General features: G+C 41.1%; 5 protein-coding genes and 1 long non-coding RNA gene across 11 annotated transcripts; 3 read left to right on the plus strand and 3 right to left on the minus strand.

Annotated features, from left to right (window-relative positions):
• Positions 1–63: 63 nt before the first annotated feature.
• On the minus strand, positions 64–7,032 carry pak2b (p21 protein (Cdc42/Rac)-activated kinase 2b). Of its 4 annotated transcripts, XM_069150622.1 has the most exons (16): positions 6,943–7,032; positions 5,839–5,903; positions 5,539–5,753; positions 5,322–5,428; positions 5,078–5,228; positions 4,862–4,893; positions 4,648–4,758; positions 4,417–4,549; positions 4,241–4,304; positions 3,640–3,688; positions 3,076–3,188; positions 2,823–2,940; positions 2,596–2,695; positions 2,296–2,492; positions 1,324–1,461; positions 64–1,192 (listed from the first exon to the last, which is right to left on the minus strand). In XM_069150622.1, exons 3-16 carry the CDS (start codon positions 5,726–5,728, stop codon positions 1,106–1,108), a joined length of 1,590 nt encoding a protein of 529 aa, XP_069006723.1. In that variant the 5' UTR covers positions 5,729–5,753; positions 5,839–5,903; positions 6,943–7,032; the 3' UTR covers positions 64–1,105. The 4 variants fall into 4 exon arrangements, with proteins under 4 accessions (XP_069006723.1, XP_069006720.1, XP_069006722.1 ...); XM_069150619.1 differs by having other exon boundaries at positions 5,539–5,903; XM_069150621.1 differs by lacking the exon at positions 6,943–7,032 and adding an exon at positions 6,843–6,899 and having other exon boundaries at positions 5,539–5,903.
• On the plus strand, positions 7,004–8,455 carry LOC138198889 (uncharacterized). The gene is made up of 3 exons (XR_011178305.1): positions 7,004–7,097; positions 7,194–7,287; positions 8,368–8,455. It is a non-coding gene; the product is annotated as an uncharacterized lncRNA (long non-coding RNA).
• On the minus strand, positions 7,801–10,246 carry pigx (phosphatidylinositol glycan anchor biosynthesis, class X). The gene is made up of 6 exons (XM_069150624.1): positions 10,096–10,246; positions 9,555–9,642; positions 9,327–9,462; positions 8,972–9,185; positions 8,574–8,674; positions 7,801–8,484 (listed from the first exon to the last, which is right to left on the minus strand). Exons 1-6 carry the CDS (start codon positions 10,157–10,159, stop codon positions 8,344–8,346), a joined length of 744 nt encoding a protein of 247 aa, XP_069006725.1. The 5' UTR covers positions 10,160–10,246; the 3' UTR covers positions 7,801–8,343.
• Positions 10,247–10,516: 270 nt separating this feature from the next.
• Positions 10,517–12,040, plus strand: cep19 (centrosomal protein 19). The gene is made up of 2 exons (XM_069150627.1): positions 10,517–10,816; positions 11,423–12,040. The coding sequence occupies exons 1-2, from the start codon at positions 10,687–10,689 to the stop codon at positions 11,767–11,769; spliced, it is 477 nt and encodes a 158-aa protein (XP_069006728.1). The 5' UTR covers positions 10,517–10,686; the 3' UTR covers positions 11,770–12,040.
• Positions 11,950–15,900, minus strand: ing5a (inhibitor of growth family, member 5a). 2 transcript variants are annotated; one of them, XM_069150625.1, is made up of 8 exons: positions 15,669–15,900; positions 14,533–14,604; positions 14,200–14,390; positions 13,938–14,049; positions 13,752–13,851; positions 13,490–13,625; positions 13,313–13,374; positions 11,950–13,178 (listed from the first exon to the last, which is right to left on the minus strand). In XM_069150625.1, exons 1-8 carry the CDS (start codon positions 15,703–15,705, stop codon positions 13,139–13,141), a joined length of 750 nt encoding a protein of 249 aa, XP_069006726.1. In that variant the 5' UTR covers positions 15,706–15,900; the 3' UTR covers positions 11,950–13,138. The 2 variants fall into 2 exon arrangements, with proteins under 2 accessions (XP_069006726.1, XP_069006727.1); XM_069150626.1 differs by having other exon boundaries at positions 14,200–14,366; positions 15,669–15,895.
• Positions 15,901–16,245: 345 nt separating this feature from the next.
• plekhb2 (pleckstrin homology domain containing, family B (evectins) member 2) lies at positions 16,246–20,763 on the plus strand. 2 transcript variants are annotated; one of them, XM_069150629.1, is made up of 8 exons: positions 16,246–16,482; positions 17,133–17,183; positions 17,323–17,475; positions 17,596–17,698; positions 17,842–17,881; positions 18,253–18,336; positions 18,752–18,866; positions 19,398–20,763. In XM_069150629.1, the coding sequence occupies exons 2-8, from the start codon at positions 17,147–17,149 to the stop codon at positions 19,532–19,534; spliced, it is 669 nt and encodes a 222-aa protein (XP_069006730.1). In that variant the 5' UTR covers positions 16,246–16,482; positions 17,133–17,146; the 3' UTR covers positions 19,535–20,763. The 2 variants fall into 2 exon arrangements, with proteins under 2 accessions (XP_069006730.1, XP_069006729.1); XM_069150628.1 differs by having other exon boundaries at positions 16,247–16,482; positions 18,749–18,866.
• Positions 20,764–20,778: the final 15 nt, after the last annotated feature.

Raw genomic sequence — 20,778 nt, forward strand, 5'->3', positions numbered from 1 at the left:
TTCTCTGTATCGCTTTAAAAAAAAAAAAGATGTTACTGCACACCAATCACTTTTACACCCAAATCACAAAAGCAAAAACAGTTGCATTTATTTGAGTGTGCTGACAAAGTTGTTAGTCGTCCAGAAGAGAGAAAAAAAATACAGTTAACAAATTGTCTTTACCAGCTTTCGACAGTTAACCAGTATAACATGGTCACTTCTTTTTTCTTCTTCTTCAAACTAATTATTTAGTACACAATATACACATGGTGAAAAGCACATTTGTTTAGTCTTGAAGAACACAAAGGAGAGAGTTCAACATACAATACTCATTTTTAATAACAACAATAGAGAAGAAAGTATAAACCCTGTCAATCTAACATTTAAATTTGCCTGTAAGGTGCGCCTCTGTTATCAGGAGACTAATGATACAGGGGAAAAACTGGTACAGTAGGTTTGTCCCGTGGGCAACCGCATAACAACACAATCACAGCACATGGTCATGATGAATGCACTGAAATGTTTCCTATAAAAATCGGTACGAGAAATGTCCATAAAACATGCTTCGATGTGGAAATAGCAAGAGTGTTCATTGAGTGAGACATGATATAAAGACAAGGGGGACAAACATGAAATTCAAGTATCAAAATAACTAAGACACTGACGAGCTGAAAAGGTCAATTACAAAGGTAGTAAAAATCATGGGAAAAGAGACAATGACACAATCAACAATACATTAGGCAACATTTTGCATTTGTTTAAGGCAGTTGATTAAAAAAACCTAAATAGAACGAGGCGTCTTCTTCATTCCAAGTTAAATACAAGCCTAGCCCAAACCTATCACCAGGAGATTTGATGTACAAAATTAACTATGCCTGACTCTGAAACTAAGCACTTTAGTTTGACTTGTCTTCTGACGTCTGAGTGAGAAAAGAGTTCATGTGGACAGCGGTGTGGTTGTGCTCTACATTTTTGGTCTTCTTCACAGTGAGGTCTGTCAGGACTTATAAGGCTGGTGCATCAAAGAGTGGCGAGTCACTCTCAGCCTATTGTCTGGCACAAAATCTAAATTGGTTGGCACGTATCTGTGCACAGCATGGGAAGGCAGTGGAGCTACTTCCATCAGCTAACGATTGCCCTTCATGGCCTCCTTGGCTGCCAGGATGAGAGGTGTGAGACTGGAGAGGGGCTTCGCCAGCTTCAGGAACGGGTGCTGAGCAACAGGACAGAGTAAACAAAGACAAGAGGAGGCGGGGACGAGAGTAAACGATTGAATCAAAGTGCACATTTCATTAAAACACTGGAGAGCATAATGAACTAGAGAGACAAGAAGTGGTTATTAACCTGCAGGAGCTCTTTGCCTCCGCCTCTTTTCTCGACATCCATTTCCAGGCAACGGTTGAGGAAATCTCTGAACACTGGAGACAGCTTCTCAGGATTCTGAAGCTCGGGTGTGCCGTTCGTGGCTATCAGGTATAACGCCTGTCAAAGGGGAAGAGACGAGAGGAAAAAGAACACCGAACTGTGAAATGTAGCTTTGGGAAACAACGTTTGAATGAAGTCAAACTGGTAAAGTGACAAATCACAAAAAGTCTTTTATCAAAAGGTCAAAGGTTTTTTTTAAATTCACGAGTATTTTCTAACACTACATTAACACAGCTGTCATAAAGTCCTAACTAACTGCTGATTCAGGATATTCCTGTGTAGATATGCTGTTGCCATGAAAGAGGTGATGTTTGTAACATATAATGTGAAACAGATCAGGAGCAGCTCAGTTATTATAAGATGATGGTAGGTAGGTATTTACTTTATTAATGGGGGGCGATAATGTTCTTTATAGCAGCAAAAAAGTGTATAATTCAGTGAACGCTAAATCAGAAGACAATTAAAATATAAACTCAACTAAAATCACACAGTAAAACGAGAAACTGAAGACAAATGTTGTTTATTCATGTCTTCAGCTCAAAATGTCAATACTTTACCGCCAGGCTGCTGCCCAGCATGATGTCATCAGTCCTTGTGAAGAGCGGGACAGATTGTGATGGGAGCTTTGAATGTTTGTCCTGCTTTAGTGTTGACTCATGAGAGCTTAAGACCTGCAGTTGTTCTATAACTGTGCCAAAGTCTAACAGATTCAAAACATTTTCAGAAGCTGAATTACTAACCATGTAGAAATTTGCAGTTGCATCGCTGTCCGAGATGATTTAATTGGGAAAGTTTAATGTGAAAAGAAACGCCACAAGAAGATATGAACCCACGCAGCTCCACACTTTACTGAAAGTCTGTAAACCAGGAAGTATGATGCTTTGTACTCACTCGTAGTGGGTTCTCATTCAGGTAGGGGGGCTCTCCTTCGACCATCTCGATGGCCATAATACCCAGAGACCAAATGTCCACTTTAGGCCCGTAAGCCTTTCTGGTCACGACTTCGGGAGCCATCCAGTAAGGTGTGCCTACCATGGTGCTGCGTTTGCTCTGCTCTGGAGTGATCTGGGCGCAGAAGCCAAAGTCGGCTGTCGAAGAAACACGGAAGAGTAAAAACACAGTTACGGTGAGAGGACGGAGGAATCCAGGTTCATCAGGCTTGACAGCTGATGACAGCAACACAGGACTTACTCAGCTTCACAGAACCGTCCATCCCCAGCAACACATTGTCACTTTTGATGTCTCTGTGGATGACCTGGTTCATGTGCAGGAAATCCAATGCTTGTAAACACTGCAGATACAGAAACAAGAAGGGGGAGAGGAGAAACCGTGGTTGACAATGGAGTTCTTTGTTTCACCTTTCACATTAGGTGGTATTGATTGGCTTCATGTGATCCCGGTAACAAAGTGTCGTGTACCTCCCGGCAGACAGCAGCTATCTGGGCCTCATCCATACAGGTCTCTGTGACCACGTCTGTCAGCGAGCCGCCAGCCAGATACTCCATCACCACAAACAGCTCCTCCCCCATCAGGAAACTGGCACACAAAGACAAAAGTCAGCTGTTTTACTAAAAAGATTTAGAATAAAACCCGTCTGTGCATTGGTGTTGGCTTTTTAAATGCATTTGACTTATCATTAAATGAGCTTTGCAGGTGTGCTTTCACTCTCACCTGTCTAAAAAGTTGACAATGTTGGGGTTCTTCAGCTCCTTCATCACTAGAATCTCATTGATGATGAGCTCCTTCTTCGGCTGCTTTTGTAGGTTGATCTGTTTAATGGCGACCTGGCAGCGTGAAATATCAGAGACTTAGGGCACAAGTGTAGGTAGAATACATGTTTATCTGCTTCCTCTTCATGCAAGACAACTACACGACATTATGACTTGGCAGAAGGAAAACAAACAAACCCACAAGGTGTGTTTTATTGCTTGAGGGTATAATAAAACACACCTCGCTCAGTTTAGTGTACTCGGTGGTTTCACTGATGCGACCTCAGTTGCTCTGGAATGACCTGCATACTGTGACGGCTAATGTTAGCCAACTTTAAATAGCTTTTTGACAGTACTGGATCAGTTTGCTCACTTGATTACAGTTCTTTTCCTTTGCTACCGTTTCAGTATCTTTTGACAATTACCATGACTCCATAATTGGCACAATTGGTAGTTCAGCAAAAGTTACATAGTCTCACTTGCTATGTCCCTGTTTAGTCTTTTTAAAGCTTTCACGTGTCTTTACCTCCTGTCCTGTTGCAACATCAATGGCTGTGAATACTGTTCCTGAAGCCCTGTGAAAAGAAGGAGATGGCTTATTTACTTTAACACATATTCGAACAAACTATCAAACTAGTCTGCTAATGCACACATAAATACATTGAAACAGATGTATACAGTTCAGCTGTAACATTTTCATTTAAAAATCACTGATATTGAACAAAACGAGTCTCAAAGATGTAGCTCATCCAACAGAAGTGTGACACGCTTTACATTTTACTGACTGAGAAACACTGGAACATCAACTACTAGAGAGACCACAGATCTGCCTCATAAAGTGGGTCCATTGTAGTCTCACTAGTCAGGTTTCCACCACAATGTATTGCAAGAAATCTGCAAAAGATAATGTGAATCTCTGCGTGTTTCAACCCACTGCTGTTATTATGCAAGTAATAGGGGTTGGTTCATGGAGCTACGCAATAAGTGACATACTGATAATTCAGTCAGTTGCAATTATACCACTGAAGAAAAATAGGTAACAACAAGATGGTGAGATGACAAGAACGCCAGTCAACCCTCAAATGATGAAAAAAAACAAACAATGTAAATGGTAAATGTTTACTCACCCCTGACCGATTTTTTCATATCTGGTGTACTTCTTCTTGGGATCCCCGATGCTGACGATGGTTCCTGTGAGCCAGAAGACAATCACGTGTGTTAAAGAAATATCCAATGGACACGACAGGATCTAAACTGCTGTGCTTTTGTGATGATAGATCCGCAAGATTGATGAGTAATTTACTCAGTTTGTCCATGATCTCTTCATCTGACATCTTGCCCTTCTTCTTCTGTCTGTCTGCAGCCTTGGAAGCAGTGTCTCCATCCGTACACGTGCTTGGAGCAGGGATGGGGTCGATGACAGAGCGGGTGTATACCTGATGAAACAGTAACAAACAAATACATCAATAGAGACTTTACAAAGAAGGCAAGATAATCACTGTGATGTGAAGCCAACTTTGAGCAGGTGACTTACACTCTTCGTGTGTTCTGGTCTTGGCGCCACAATAGGAGGAGGAGTTTCATCATCGTCATCATCAATGTCTTTGATGTTGGGAGATGAGGGTTCGGTGCCTTTTTTGACAGGCTAATTCAAAGTTACAGCAGAATTATACCTTTTATAAGTTACTTTTATGAGACAAAACATAGCATGAATAAAACTAGATTCACAAAAGTCTGAATATACTCACAGACTGAGGCCCCGGAGTGAACGCGTCTTTTTCTGTGAATGAAAAAAAAATGAGAACGTTTTGAAAAAAGTAGTTTTCTTTTAGGTACCTACAGTCACATATTAAACTAGGTGTTTTCCGGGGGGTTCATTTCAAGGCTGACACATAATTGTATTACTCACTGCACTGTCTGGTCAATGTATAATACCATGTAGGTCATTTTAATTTGTGTCTCACCAGAGGATGAGAAGCTGAGGTACTTCTGGCGACCGTTGCCTGTGGAGTCGTAGAACTTGAGAACATCGAGCACCGCCTGCGGGTTCTTCTTCTGCTCTGACTTGGTGATGTTTGAGGTCTGGAGTAGTCGAGCCCACTGCTCTGGCATACCCTGTGTATGACAGCAGAATATGTCAAATGTTTTTATTCGATCGTTAATGGCAGGGGGTAGTGGGAAAAAGAAAAGGAGAATGACCAAACTCACCGTGAACTCCCCCGTTACAGCATCAAACCCAACGTGTATGGTGTGTTCAAAATCTGAAGGCGGCGAGATCTCTGGTCGCTCTTTGTCTCGATCTTTCTTCCTACCACCTGAAAGTAACCAAAGCTTCATTGAAATTAAACAGATTACAAACACTCAAATAGTTTTATTCTTGAAAATAAAGCATGAGCTCTAAATGCTGCTAAAGTCTTCGCCTCACCCTTTTCAGCCCCAGAGAAGATTGAGATGATCTTGTTGCGAGGTTTCCTCTCCTCGGGCACGGAGGGCAGCGGTTTAGAGCTGTGGTTGGCCGAGAGCGAGTCTTTGCCGGAGCCGGTGCTGAAGATGGTGCTGCTCATCCTGACCGGAGGGGCGGGGGGTTTGTCTTCGGGGTCTCCGTTGTCACACATTGCCAGGAGGTTGTTGCGAGCCTCACTGGGGTAAGCAGACAAGGGAACTTCAGCGCGGTGAGGATGGAGAGGCTGGTAAACAGTGAGGGAGGGAGGGCGGCAGCTCTCACATCAGCACGGGGCACCGGTGTGCTCATGCACTCGCTCACAGGGGAACGAAAGCACCGAGTGTTACCTGGAAGAAAATCAGACACGTGTAAGACCACAGAAGTAATGCAGCAAATGTCAAGGTGTGGTGATAAAAACAAAAAAAAACAAAATAGAGATCTACAATAAAACAAAAAAAATGAAAGGTGCTATTGAGTGTGTAGGAGGTTTTTTTTGTTTGTTGTTGTTTTTTTTTTTGGGGTGGGGGGGGTGGGGGGGGTATTAGCAAAAAACAACAACCCAGCTTCATACTGGTCCACACCAGTGAAAACATTGAGCAGAGATAAAAGCACAAAGTCTGACATGTTCAATCTCATCAAACCTTCTCAGCAAAAAGTGATTTTCTGCATCAAGTGCCGCTACTACACTCCTACACAGAGAAACGAGCAGTGAACGAGACACTCAACTCGAGCACTGAAGAAATGACTGTACCGACAAAACACATCGTGTGTTTACACATCTTACGAGCAGTGAAAGCCGAGTTTGTGTCCCGTGTGTGAAAAACAAAAGAGGAGAATCAAATGGAAGTTCCTCTTCTCCCACCGCACTTGATCCGGGAATGAACCGCTGCTTCTCATTAGGGTTTAAAACGTCTGCGTGTCGATAACTCAGTGCACTATTTATTTATGTATGTATGTATTTATGTATTTATTTACCATATAACGGTGTTTCTATCCTGACGTCTGTTCAAAATGCTCCTCGAAGCAGCAGCAGCAGCAACAGGGGCGGCTAGCGGGGCTAACGCTAGCATTTGAACTACTTGGCCAACAAGTGTGCTAAGCTGGAAGCTAACGTTAGCACGACAAGCTACGCTCGACGCTTGTAATCCTAATGGAGCTTCCAGCTAATGCTAACTAGCGTCTGACAACCGGACTCCCCCCTCCACCTCCTCCTCTCCTCCTCCTCCCTCCTCCTCCCTCACCTCCTCCTCCTCCTCCTCCTCCCCCAAAAAATCAACTTCGCTAACCGGTGGTTTTTCTAATCCAACTACACGGGCAGCAAAGCGGCAAACGATCCGGCACGAGTTGACTTTCCCGCGGACGGACGCGGTTAGCGGCGGAGCTCACCGGAGACCGGACGAGTCCGCCTGGAGAGGACTGAGAGGACTGTCCCGACTGTCTCGATGTCCCGACTGTCTCGACTCCCGGACGATCCTCGACGGGTTTTGGGAAAAAAAAAAAAACGTTTTGTAAATCCGTCAAAAAAAAAAAGAAAAAAAAAGGTGCTTCCACTGGTCACGTGAGGGCCCCGCGGTGACGGACACGTGAGTTTTCAATGTGACTCCCGATTATTTACAACCGAGCTTTTTTTCTTTCAGTTTTCGGCCTCTCGGATGAATTCCGCTGCGGCGGAGGGGGAAGCGGAACTAGAGACCCAGCCCCGGCTGTTCACCAACATACTGTAAATGAATGGTGAGGAGACCGTCAGCTGTCTGAGGCCAACAACAACAACAACAACAACAACAACAAAAATCACTGCATCGCTTGTGACGGGTTTTGACTCGTAAAAATACTCGAGACGAAAAAAAAACACGTGGTAACTTCAAGAAACTGGAAGTAAGAAGTTGAATTAGGTTGAAAAGCGGTTTAGTTCAACATTTAGGCTGCAGTACACGAAGAAGAGATCACTGTTCAGCAGGTGTAATTGTGTTATGTGAACTGTAAGAAGACTGTGGGCAGGTTTCTCAGCGTGATCTGACACAGTGGTGGTTTCTCGCATGTATGGTGTCCTGGGCAAACCCTCCTCACCCCCCTTCAAACCTCCACCCACAACCACGGACCATGTCTGAAAGTTGATCCCTCAGTCAATCACCAACTTTGATATGCGATTTGATTTGATATGATTTGAGATGCAGAATGTCAAAATAAAGAAGGTGTCAGTGGGTCTGGGTATCAAAGAACCAGCCCGACGTTACACTACAGTTTCATGACCCTGCTACTATACAGCAGCTGGCAATATGACCTATTTTTAGACAAAACAGTCAACACAAATCATCTTTTGCTTATCAAGACAAAGTCAACACAGAACACAAAACAGAGCAAATTCATTAGTTATTTACACAAATTTAACATGTTTTGTTAAAACATGATTGGTGGCATATACATACATTCTTGACCGAAGTGTTTTAACTGAGTTAAATAAGGAAATATCAGCTTCCCTCATGCGCTTTATTACGCTCTTACATCTGAGCGAGGATCACAGCAGGAGATAAACTTACACAAAACTAAGAAAACGTAACGTTATGTCACAGTAACTGGGGCTTTTTCTAAGAAGGAGGTGAATGAGATTGTCTGGATTTCTTTCTCACCTACAATAGTTCTATTATCTGTTCACAAACTGGCATTAAAAAAATGGTATAATCGCAAAAACAAAAGCCTCTTTTCTGTTAGTTTCAGTTCAACTTTGACCACAATAATGCCAGAATTATCCTGGGGTAAGAGAGAGCTGTATGTTGACCATCAGAGTGATTAAATGAGTCGATGTTTCCACAGGTATTTGGACAGCGCCACACAGCAGCTCAGTGTGACTAGAAGAGTCCCTCCGCACACAGGTGTCACCAAAGACCCGTCACCTACGGGTAACTGGAAACTGGTGGGGCCAAGCTCCTGCTGGACACAAGATTTATTTTATGAGTAAAAGAAAAAAAGGAAAAACAGAGTGTCGTAAAAAGATGGACTATTTTTCTCGTGAGATCCACCTGGTGATGCTGGATTTTAACCCACAGACAAGTGCTGGAACTGTTGACAGTGCACCGGGCCTCCACGACAGCATGAGGCTCAAAGCTGTTGAGCTGTGTGCCTTAAGGGATGAAATAATTGTAGAATAAATAACATGTTTCTGACAACTAATGTAAACGGCCTTTAAAAGTCCAAGTTATTGTTTAGACTGTATCAGGTGTGATTATGCTGTATTCACTCAACTCATGTGGTTACAACTTTTATTAACTATAATTTAACAACACATTACAACAGCAAAACAATCATCGCTCTTGTATTCCTTCCAATCCAATACACATGCTGTGAAATCTGTTTTTATTTAATAGAGAACTATGGATTTCATGGAGTCATAAAATAAAATATCACTTCATCCACTTACATTTTTCTATCCGCAGCAGCAGCTCTGGAGGTTCAATGTCAACAGATGTAAACGTTTTCCCGACAAAAGAAGGCTCGTGGTAGCGCCCATGTACTGGTATTGTTACTTTTAGTAGTCTGTTAGCTGGTCCAACGTGGGAGGGATACACGTAGGTGACAAATCCTGAAGTCTCGTGAGCAGGCACCTCAAGGTCAATGGCTGAATCTAGTAATATCTTCAATAGGTGAATAAAGACATAAATAAATCCATATACATAATGCACATGAATTCAGTTTGTGATACTATTTCAATATTCTGCCCAGTTGCTTGGTATGAATGGAAAAAAAAACAATATTTTTCATAATGTACGTCTTACCTGCCAGTCACTTTGATTGCTCAGTGATGCGAGTTGATATGGATCAACGAAGACGCCTCTTGGCCATCTATGAACCAGCAGAACTCTGATATCGCTGAGCCCATCAGGTCCGAGCTCAACAGTGGTTATCACCTCCCTAAAACACATTAGGAATCACTTACTCATTCTTCTGGCAATTAGCCTGGAATAAAGTGGATCTTCCACTTTAGAAAATGAACAGTTAAATACCTGTGAAAACCCTTTTTGTTGAGCTCCACTGACACCGACGAAGATTCAATCCACTGCTTCAGCAGATCACAATCGTCCTGATTTTCTTCTGTAAAAAAGAAAAGCAAGCAACTGATCAAGATGACAAAAAAGACTTCTATAGAGAAAACCATCTCATTGTAATAAAATAGATATGACTAACTTTTTTTTTTTCAAGTTACGCAATTAACCCGTATTTAAGGGGAACAACTATACAAAAAGTAAAATCAAGAATGAAAAGTAAACGTCATATTTTTGCACAATGAAATTGCTTTTACATTTCAAATTGTGTTTTCTAGTAGTTTATTTTCCATCCAAGGGGCTGTGCAGTTCTCGGTTCTTAATCAGTGTGTATTTCTTTGTGGACAGTAAGAGACACCTGCTGCATCACTAGAGACATCATCAGCTCTGTCTGCTCATTCATGCTACAACTTTTACCAAAATAAAGCTGACAGTGTTGATGATACACGAAACATGTCTGTGCTATTGGTTTTTAACGACGTCATCAAGCAATATTACTTACTTTTTTCGACCGAACAATAACATGTCGATAAAAAGGTCAACACAGAGAACAGTATATAATACATTAAAGTGTTAATGGTAAACTCTGAAACACATTTACACCCTATTCATTAAACTACTCCAGCTACAGCGACAGCAACTACGTCATGCATTTGTTTGAACTGTTTACGGAAGGGATTTTGAAGGACCCGTTTTTAATTCTAGGGACGCTGTAGTGGTGCCTGACTAAAATTAGAAAAACACCAAAATTTGAGGTCGCCGCAAGGCAACATTTACACAGATGAAAGACTTATAAAAGTCAGTTTTAGATCACAACTGTCACAGTAAATGAAAAACAAAATTACATTCCGTTTTTATTTGAACTTTCGTCGGGCTTCGACGAGGACACAAGAGTCTGACACTTCCCAAGTGCCTAACGTAGGACACCAAGGCAACAGAAGATACACGTTTATATGAAGTACTTACCTCTTTAACTGCTGAACATATGAATTATGTGTTATTATGGCTAAAAACAAATAATCTATCTGGCTCTGCATAAGTCCAAGTGGAGGTCAGTTTAAACTAGAGTTGTCGCAGGTGATATAAACAGAGGATGCGTTTCGTGGCGAAGCGCTGCGGGGTGCAGTTTAAACCTCCTTCCATAGTTTTAATATACGAACACACGGAAAGCAAAAAAGTGCGAAAAAGAATAATACCTGTGCGGAACTTCTCCAAATATTCAGGTAAGACAAGACAGAGACTCAAACATGCACTGCATTTATTCAACAACAATAGTGGTTCCATGATAATAAAGGTTAAACATGGCCGTGGCTACAAATGTAGGGGCCAGGGCCACAATTTGTGTTTTAGACCACAGTGAAAAAGTCCCAGGTCACCAGCCTACCACAGCTACCACTCCAGACCCCCAAAGGCTCCTGAAGGTCAAACTGTTTGGCAATTTGTGGTACTTTGATTGACTAACATTTATTGACAACATGACAACACACTGGAGCTCTATGTAATCTCCATGTAGAGTTTACTCATTTTTATCCGATCATAAGGCCCTCAAAACCTTCATTTCAGTTGTTACGTATATTTGCAAATTAATTTGTTTTTAATTAAATTGCCACAGTAACCAGGAAGGAAGACTGTGTCTCGGGGTCTGGTACAATTAACTTGCAAAGTACAGGAAGCTGTGTGCTCTATAACTGATGTAAGCGAAGTCAAATAAAGAAATCCTGGCTCACAAAATTGGTGGAACAAGGGGTGAAACGGGGGCTCCCTGCCAGCTTGATTTGACCCTGTAGACAGCATTTTGATCCTTGATGCCCTCTCTCCTCAATGTCCAGACTACAGCATGGCTGCTGAAAAGCTGAAGAACCACCCCCGGCACAGGGACTACCTGGACGGTGTGTGCCAGAGCCAGCTGGAGAAGCTTCACCTCATCCTGCGTGATCACCTGCAGGGCTTCAGCCTGGAGCACAGCCTCCACTCGTTCCGTCTGGACCCCGACGAAGACTTGAACAAACTGGACGACGAGGAGCTGGCGCGCAAGAAGGGCCAAATGGACGAAATGTTTGAAAAGAACCGAAGGCGCAAAAATGATCCAGACTTTGTTTACGACGTGGAAGTAGATTTCACCAAGACCGCCGAAGAAAAGTGCAGCTGGGATGACGAGTCAGATGATGGATTTTGAAACTCTCTTTGCAATTAAGAATGTCGACTACAATCCTTACAGCGAGCCGACCGGATAACCTGACACAGATGAAGTGGACTAAAACGCTTTGTGTCCATTAAAAGACAAAACCTGAACGGTTTGTATAAACACACAGGACATGATACGTTTCAAACTGCAAAGAATGAAATGAGGCATGAATAATAGTCAATATTTATTTGTTATAAAACATGAATTTTACAAAATACAAAGACTTTGGTTCTTCTATTTGTGGCTTACACCTACACGAGTGATATTCACAGTCGAATATGAAAGAAAATGCTAAAATCCTATTAAATAAAAATTTTGTGTACACCAGTAGATAAGCAATACAACAAATATCTTTGGAAAAAAAATGTGTCCACAAAATATTGTTTCATATTATACAAAATATATATTTCCATATGTGGTTTGAAGTCATTTACTATGGCAAAGTTTGAAAAGACATAATCTATATCATAAAACCAAGCCTGCAGCATCAAACCTCTTCAGGGGAAAATTTATTTCAAAGTGCTTAAATATCTCATTCATTTGACAAGAGACACTGACTGACTAACCAATAGTACCACAATACATTCAAAAATGTCGCAGGTTTTTGTTGAAACTCAATACAGAAGGAATTTACATAGCTTTGCTAGTTTGGTTTAAGATAATTAAAAACACTATTTGTTTACACCGCTACCAATTGCAGTCATTTATGCAGTGCTGATGTATTCCCCAAGGAGGTAGTAACAGAAAATCTGACACAAAATTCCTTTTACCATCACCATCGGTAAGGATTTAGGTGTTTAAATTGTAAAATTCTCAGCAGGCTGTTAATTTGTTTAAAAAATAGTTCTCTACAAAACTGACATTTCACATATGCTAAAGCCACAATCCAGAATTTTGGAGTTTGTTATGATAACATATATGTAGATCACATAACTTGAAAATAAGGACTTTGATTGGTAAGAATTTGTGAACCTCCACCTCTTTGACCAATTTACTCAGAGTACTAAAAATATATTGATAAAATCTTTGTTTTAAAGGTACTGGACAAAGACGGGCGTCTTAAAATCCAATAATATGGACAGTGAATGCAGTAGAGGAAGAATAATGGTGCCACAAGTGTAGCTGTACTCCAAATTCAGATTAGGCTTTTAAAGAAAGCCGTATAACCCGCCATTTCCATGGAGAGTTATGAGGACTGAAATATATATATATATATATATATATACATGTATATATATATATATACATGTATATATATATATATACATGTATATATATATATATATATATATTTATATCATACTATTAAACTAAACCAAAAATACATACATTTGTTAAGTAGTTCTTAGAATAAGAAGTCTCATTTTTTCTTCCTGTCTTGGGTACATCTTGGACAAAACCTGATAGATTAAAGGTAAAGGAGGATCAAAAATATGTTTAGGCACCGATTTAGGCATCGACTGAGGATGATCAAAAAGTATTTTCACCAATAAAATCATTTTTGACATCACTTGAGTTGATAAAAATTTCTTACCATTTTCCTTTGGGTTTTGTGGCGAGATCAACACAAGCAAAGTGAAACCACTCAATAGGGCACTGAAAACAAGGATGAAAAAACAATGTTGAGATGAATCACGAGTCAAACTGATTCGGGTAATTAAGACAACCTCGTCGATTCACCTTTAAAATAAGAAACACAGTAAAAACCTACATCTGGGTTATCACACCCGATCATCTCTCCGTATGACACCTGGTGACACAGGCAGTACGTCGGCTCATTGGGATCGACTGGCATGTCCAAAACGTCTGATGGTTGCATAGGCAGGAGGGCGTCACTCCGCTCCGGGCTAAAAGACCAACACAATACATACAGCATGACTGGAAGTAAACATGAAACAAAAGGATGCAACTCAATGAGCTGACATCGACAGTCATAAATCCTCAGCTTGACTGAACCAACAGCCCAAAGTTACCTGTTTTTCATCTTTTTCTTTTTGGGAGAGTCTTCATCAGAACCTTTCCTTCCTCTTCCTCTGGATCCACGCTTCTCTCTCAGCCCACGCAAATCAGTCTCTGGAGGGAAAATATTTACATTCATAACCCTCCAAATGTGTTTTCACAGTGTTTAATGATTAAAGCACTTCAGTGACCGAACGTACTCTTCAGTCCTCTTCCTTCTGTACTTTCATAGCCGCTCACTTCCAGCTTCTCCTTTAGCTCATTCTCAAACCGTGCCAGATCAGCGTCGAGCCTGCGGATATGTTTGTCCACCTACGGTAAAAGAATTGTATGCATTTTACAACCTGGAATACATGAATGGCTTAATTTGCAAATAAGAAAAGTACTTCATTCCGTGCAATAAAGTGTGACTTGAGTGACTTGAAGTGTGACTAAACCTCAGTAGGTCTGTTTTGGACTGACCATTTCGTATGTCTGCATTGCGAGCTGGACTTTGTCGTCGCTGAACTCTTTGCACTTGCTGTAGGCATTTTGAATCTTCTGCAGGTGTTCCACCCTCTGCTCTGAGGCCAGGTTCTTCACATTCGCTATATACTCTTCAGCCAGTTTGTCAATCTCTCCTTTCTTTTCTGCATCACAGAAAAATGACAAGCCTACTAAAACATTTTGTGTTACTGTAGATTACAGAGTCATCCACAATACACATGGTGTACAGCACGGGTGTAAATACGTGTGAGAGGCTTTAAATCCATAAAGCATTTAGATGATGTCAACAACATGCGACGAAATGATCACCTTCAGTCCTATTGTCCAGGTCCCGCATCAAGGTAAAGTTCCTCTGCAGCTCACATGGAAGGTTTTCAATACCTTGAGAGGGAATTAACAAAGAAATCCTTTAGTTTTGAAAGTTAATCATGTTACTTCATTCAACATAAAAACCATAACTACAGCCTGTTCTTCACTTGCTTTTTAATCAAACTTTAAACATGTAAATCATCCAAAGCCAAGTTGTTCTGTGTGGTTTCATCTTTGCTGCCCAGTAAGACAAATCTAAATGACTGCTCCAAAGTCATGTGCACAAATGAATGAACACAGCAATTAATGCGTTTAAAAAAAAATAAATACAAAAATCCAGTATATGAGTGGAGGATATTATACGATTAATTAAAAAATATTGGACAGCAGTTGCCTATAATTGATAAAAATCAATTATGGGGCAGAAATTAGTGTCACGCCTTGCAATGCATTTTGCAGCCACTCACGTTTAACATTGTTTGGGTCAAGGTAAGCTGTCTCTTGTCGAGTTACAGATTAATCGATTGCTATGAGATGTCTGTATATTAATAAAGTGTGCCACAGCTCGTGCGCGTCCACGAACTGTGACGCACTTCAAACACCCCGCCCGCCCCGGCGCGTAAACGGTTACGGGAAACGCGGTTACCAACAGGTTGTAAATGCATGCTGTCTGCTTTCCTACAGCAAACAATAATCGTGACCAAAAAAAAAAAAAAAAGACGAATTCTATAAACTAATAAAGTCTGTGAAACAGTTGTGTTGTTTTATATATATTTGTTGTATAACCTCCAGAATCAGGTTACACAGCTGCGCGCCGTTGCACCACTGGAAACGCTAGAAATCTACAAGGGGTTAACTTTGCAAAACGTGTGACACGGACGGACACTTATTACAAGAACTTCTGAGCGAGTTAAACGCTGCTCACGGAGAGTTGATCAAACTTTATCTCGAGGCTAATCAGTTAGCTGGCGGGCTAGTGCGCCAACAGCTCGCTGGATGCTAACGGACCGCACTGATATCTGCCTGCAGCCCGCCGAGCAAAACAAACTCCGGCACAACAAAACTACAACCCCAAAAAACACACGGAAGACGCTCACGACGTCCACGCCTGTAACAGCGTGTGCCCAAATACTCACTGTCAAGGTAATGCTCCAAGTATATTGCCGTCGCCATTTCAGGTTAGCTGCTTTAGCTCCTGCGTTACTCTCGTTAGCTCTCAAACTGCTGGCCGGAGCGCAGGTGGGTTTGTTTCGTGTCCCCGAGCAGCCCGTCGGTCACCGGCTCGGAGATACTCGCTTCTTTGCGTCCAGTCACAGGTTTCTATGCAATAAATCGACTCTCCCTCGCAAACTCGCACCTGATCTCGAACGCTATACTACTTCCTGCAGTTTATACAACGTGTTCACGAGATTTAATATGTAAACCTGCTGTGTTTACTTTAGTCAGCTGATTTAAAAACAAACAAACAAAAAAAACAACAACACATGTCACCTAATAAAAGTTAACCCAAAAAAAGATAATCCGCTACTTTTGTGATCCTGGTAAAAAAAAAAATTAATAATAATAATAATATTTGATGTCTGAGGAGTTGGTTTAGTTACAGCTGGCTCGTCGACCACGTGAGTCCGAAGGGAAGACACGAACTTTAAAACAAGCGCGCTCTGAGCTCGGTCAGCTGATCGGTTACGTCATTCAAAACAAACGCCTCCCTCTCCGAGGACATCCAACGCTGATGAAGACGCTGTGTGTGCGGGGCCGACGGTGACGACCGGCCAGTGACCACTCGGTTTATCGGTCCGCTTTTTTTTTATTTATTTATTTTTTGCTCCAAAGGAAGTCATCATCATCATCATCATCTTCTTCTTTTTTTTTTCCTTCGCGTTTCACTTCCGTGTTTGCTTTATCTTCGCTAAAGACTTGAATCTTTTCTCAAAACGTACAAGAAACCAAGTAAGTCGCCGTACCGGGAAGCGTCTTTACCCATTAGTGGACTATTATCTGACTTTATGAGAAGAAGTTTCAGTGTAATATCTCTCTATTATCACTGTGAACTAAGGCTAACGGGTCAGCTAGCTAACTTCAAACAGCGATAACAATCACAACAACTAGTTATTAATAAAAACACATCAGTTTATTCAGGTTAATTACGGGGTTGTCAGGTATGCAACACTTTGTCACACTGACCTGCTCACAACTGGCCTGCCACTACTTGAAGCCAGTAACACTGAGCGAGCTAATTGTCCTCTTAATAACCAAAACAACGGTCTAATTAAGGGTTTTAACAGAAAGTGCGTTGAACGGCGGTCAGCCGGCGTGACGTCACGTGACGCGTGTTACCACACGGAGTCCATGTGTTTCCTTTCACGAGCTCATATAAAGTTGCTAAATCAAATCTCGTGATCTCGTGATAAGCTTAGTCATCTGTAAGAAAACATCGTCGTTCCTGCCTACTTTTTATTTATTTATTAATTAATTAATTAATTTTGTTTTCTATGTCTATTATAGCGCTAGCCGTCACGAGGGGTCTTTTTTAGGTACGACACGCCCAGTCATCAGGCTGCTTCAGTAATGGCAGCTCCTGTCTCATGTCATTGTTTCAGGTGTTACTTCTAAGATGGCCATGGTAAAGAGTGGCTGGCTCCATCGACAAAGTGAGTAGTCATACATGTCCACAATGTACCAGCTCGTTAGTGTTGTCTCACATCCAGATAGTGTTGTTGTTGTTGTTGTTGTTGTTATGACATCCTGTCAACACAAAGTGAACCTGACTGTTGCACGTTTCCATGTAAGGCACCATACTGCGTCGCTGGAAGAGAAACTGGTTTGACTTGTGGGCTGACGGACGACTGGTGTTCTACAACGATCAACAGCGACGTGACATGGAGGACGACATCCACATGAGGGTCAACTGCATTAACATCCGTGGCTCTGCTGCATGTCAGGGTACTTGTCGTGTGTTTGTGTCGATGTCGCTGGCTCACGCTCGCTGGTGTTATTACCCACCTTTTTGCTTCCGTTTTATTTGTGCCACCTTTGTGTTTGTCCTGCTGTATTGCTTCTCAGAGCTGAACCCACCGGAGGGGAAGACCCGCGATGCCTTGCTCCAGATAGTGTGCAGAGATGGACGGGTCATCAGCCTGTGTGCAGACAGCGCAGACGATGCTCTGTAAGTCTGTTTATACACACCGAGTCATTAAATCAGTGTGATGAATTATTATTTATTTTTGGTGAAGTTAAACATTTAGAGTTTATGTTTTCAGAATAGACATTTTAACACCAAGATGACATGTTTTCCTCTTTTGGTTGCAGGGCATGGACAATGGCACTTCAGGATGCCAGAATTAACGCGGTGAGATTTTGCTACATTTAAAAGCAATTGTGGGTTTGCTTTGTTTACCAAATTAAGTCCAGAAAGTTGTTGTAAAATCAGTATGTCAATCATTATCTGTCTTATTAAATGAGTGAGCTCTGACTAAAACCGAAGTCAGACTGTTAAGAAAATGTTATTTCCATGATCCAAGACTGGAGGATAGTGGTATTTTTCTCATCTGTACCTGGCTGTATGGAATAATTCATACACTTGTTTTCTATACTGCTATGATGACAACCTCAGTACAGTTAAAATAACTGTCTTTGTGGGAGTAATATTTGATATGCATTTGTCTTAACGTCATGTAACTCGGTTTTCTTGCCCTTATTGCTGTTGATTGATATTTTTAGGTTGTCGCTACCCCTCAGATCGGCTTTGCACAGGAAGTGGTGGCGTCTGCTCCTCCGCCCTACTCGGAATATGCTCCCCCACAGGTAAAAGGAATAAACAGCTGGCAAAAGGCAGATACTGTTGAGAAAACACATTAAACAAACCTCTTTAAACTGGTCATAACTGAGGGAAATTGTGAAATTTTTAGTGTCAAACTCTGTCAGAAGATAGAGCTATTCACAATACACTTGTACTTTATTCATGTTTTTGTCACATTTAATCGTTACAGATTGGCTTGGTTTAACATAATCCTTCTCAGATGAAAATTAATCCAATGATATAAGTAGAGACTATTACAAAACATCAAAGAAAGCAGGAGCCTGCTACCATCTACTGGTGTTGTAATGGAATTACTTAATAGATCCATTAAGCTTTGTTTGTGGTATTAATGCTGAATCAGATGACTCTTATGTAAGGAGCTTGCTACTAATGGCCGTCCTTTGTGACTTTTTTCAGCAGGTTTATGCCCCGGGCCCGTACGGAGACCATGTTGCAGCCCCCCCACACGCCACACAGATTGTATACTCTGCTGATGGGCAGCCCTACGCTGTTGCTTATCCTTATCAGTACCAAGGTAAACAACTTTTCAGGACACAGTGCAGAAATAAACCATAATATTAAACCTAGGATGCCACTCAGGGATACAAGTTCATCAAGTTTATGTCCATTATTATACTTTCTGTATTTTTTTGTATTACAGTGATTATTCTATTTTAAGACTGAGTCCACAGCTATGAATTAAGCTCTGTGAACTATACTTTGAGCTAAATGCTAATGTCAGGATGTTAACAAGCTGATATCTAGCAGTCAGTTTAATGTTTACATTCTTAGTTTATCGTGTCAGTATGCCAATATTTGCACATTGGCACTAAATAGAAAGCTCAGCCAAGGCTGTTGAGAATGTTTCATAAGTTTTGCAGATATTTTGCCAATAATTGGACTTGATGGTGGCACTGCACCAAAATTTAAGGACACAAAAGTTATTATAATTCATCCCGAGGGGAACCTGAATGTTTACAAGGCGTCAGTGCAATTCAGTGAGGAAAGTTAGAATTTCTTCAATGAAAACGTCATGAAGGCATCATACTGCTGTTGTGTTTTGTAGGTGGGTACGCTGCTCCTGATGTGAACCATGTTATTGTTCGGGAGCGACGACGTGACGACGGAGGAGATGTGGCTCTGGGCATGCTCGCCGGAGCAGCGACTGGTTTGGCACTCGGCTCTCTCTTCTCTGTCTTCTAGTGTCACAACTAACCTACATGTAATAACGCACACTTCCCCCGTATTCACAGCAAATGGCTTCTTCTCTGTGCCGTCACATGAGCTGGAGTGAAATGTGTCTGTGGGGCTACATCTATGAAGCATGATTGTGATGGGCAGTGACTTACTCACTTTGTGTCCTATATATACTGTATATATTAGTACGGTATATACCTTATGTATCTATACTATTAGCACTTTCTCATAAGCCCTGTGTTACTGGTTCCCAGCCCCTTTGTGTTGTCTGAATTGATTATGAATGTTTTTAACCAAAAAAATACAACTGTTACTCACTTATTAAGATGACAGGAAAAATACTCCTTCTTCCACGTACACTTCAGGTCTTCTTAGTCAAGTTTGTTTCTGTTTCACGAGGCACAGTTTTCCTTTATATTTGCAAAATCATCTTTAAAATCAAGAATAAGTGTTTTCTTATTTACAGGATTTGTGTTCCTTTCTGTGTACTGTACCTTTTGTTGTTTTACTTCTACTTTGTGTTTTGGTTGTGAATATGCAGCGTTTCCTCGGCCCCTCAGGTAAGTGGTGGAGGCAGTCCGGGAAGACTGTTGTGCAGATACGTGCACACATACGTATTAAGCAATAATCACCGTCATTGTAGCGTGACTGAGGGGCCCGTTTGGTGCAATCTGGTTTTGATGATAATTGTCTTTACCAGAAATAGGTCTGTGCATGGGGAAATATTATTTGCATAAGTGAAAAGGGACATCACTCCTCTTGACTCATATGTTTGCATGCATTATTTATGATAATTTTTTCATTGGCAGCTGTTGATGGATGCTTTTCATTTGAAGTGTTTGACTTAATGTTTTGGTTTTCATTTTTGTAGGCTCAGTGCAGCAGCTAGCACAAACATTTGTCTGTTTAATCAGTATTTATAGATTTAGTGACATTTCAAATTGGCCTGGATTTTTACTTTTTACTCCAAAAGCCTTTAATATTTTCATTATGACTGCATTCAAAATCGGAACTCTTGATTTGCATTCAAACCAAGGTACTTCCTTTATTATTCACACGAATGAAACGGATGTAAATTATTTTTTTTTTTTGCGAGCAGCGTAACATTGATGTCATTTTTCTAAACTGTTTGTAGATGTGAAAATAAATCAAACCTGCTATATTTGGCTTAGCAAATGTATGTGATAGTTAACTAAGACATGTATTTTAACAATTAAATATATTCACAAAGTTAATAATTTTTGTTTTCT

The sequence above is a fragment of the Embiotoca jacksoni genome, unplaced genomic scaffold, assembly GCF_022577435.1.
Source record: "Embiotoca jacksoni isolate LCO1_2020_lvr unplaced genomic scaffold, fEmbJac1.0.p SCAF_16, whole genome shotgun sequence".
Lineage (NCBI taxonomy): Eukaryota > Metazoa > Chordata > Actinopteri > Embiotocidae > Embiotoca > Embiotoca jacksoni.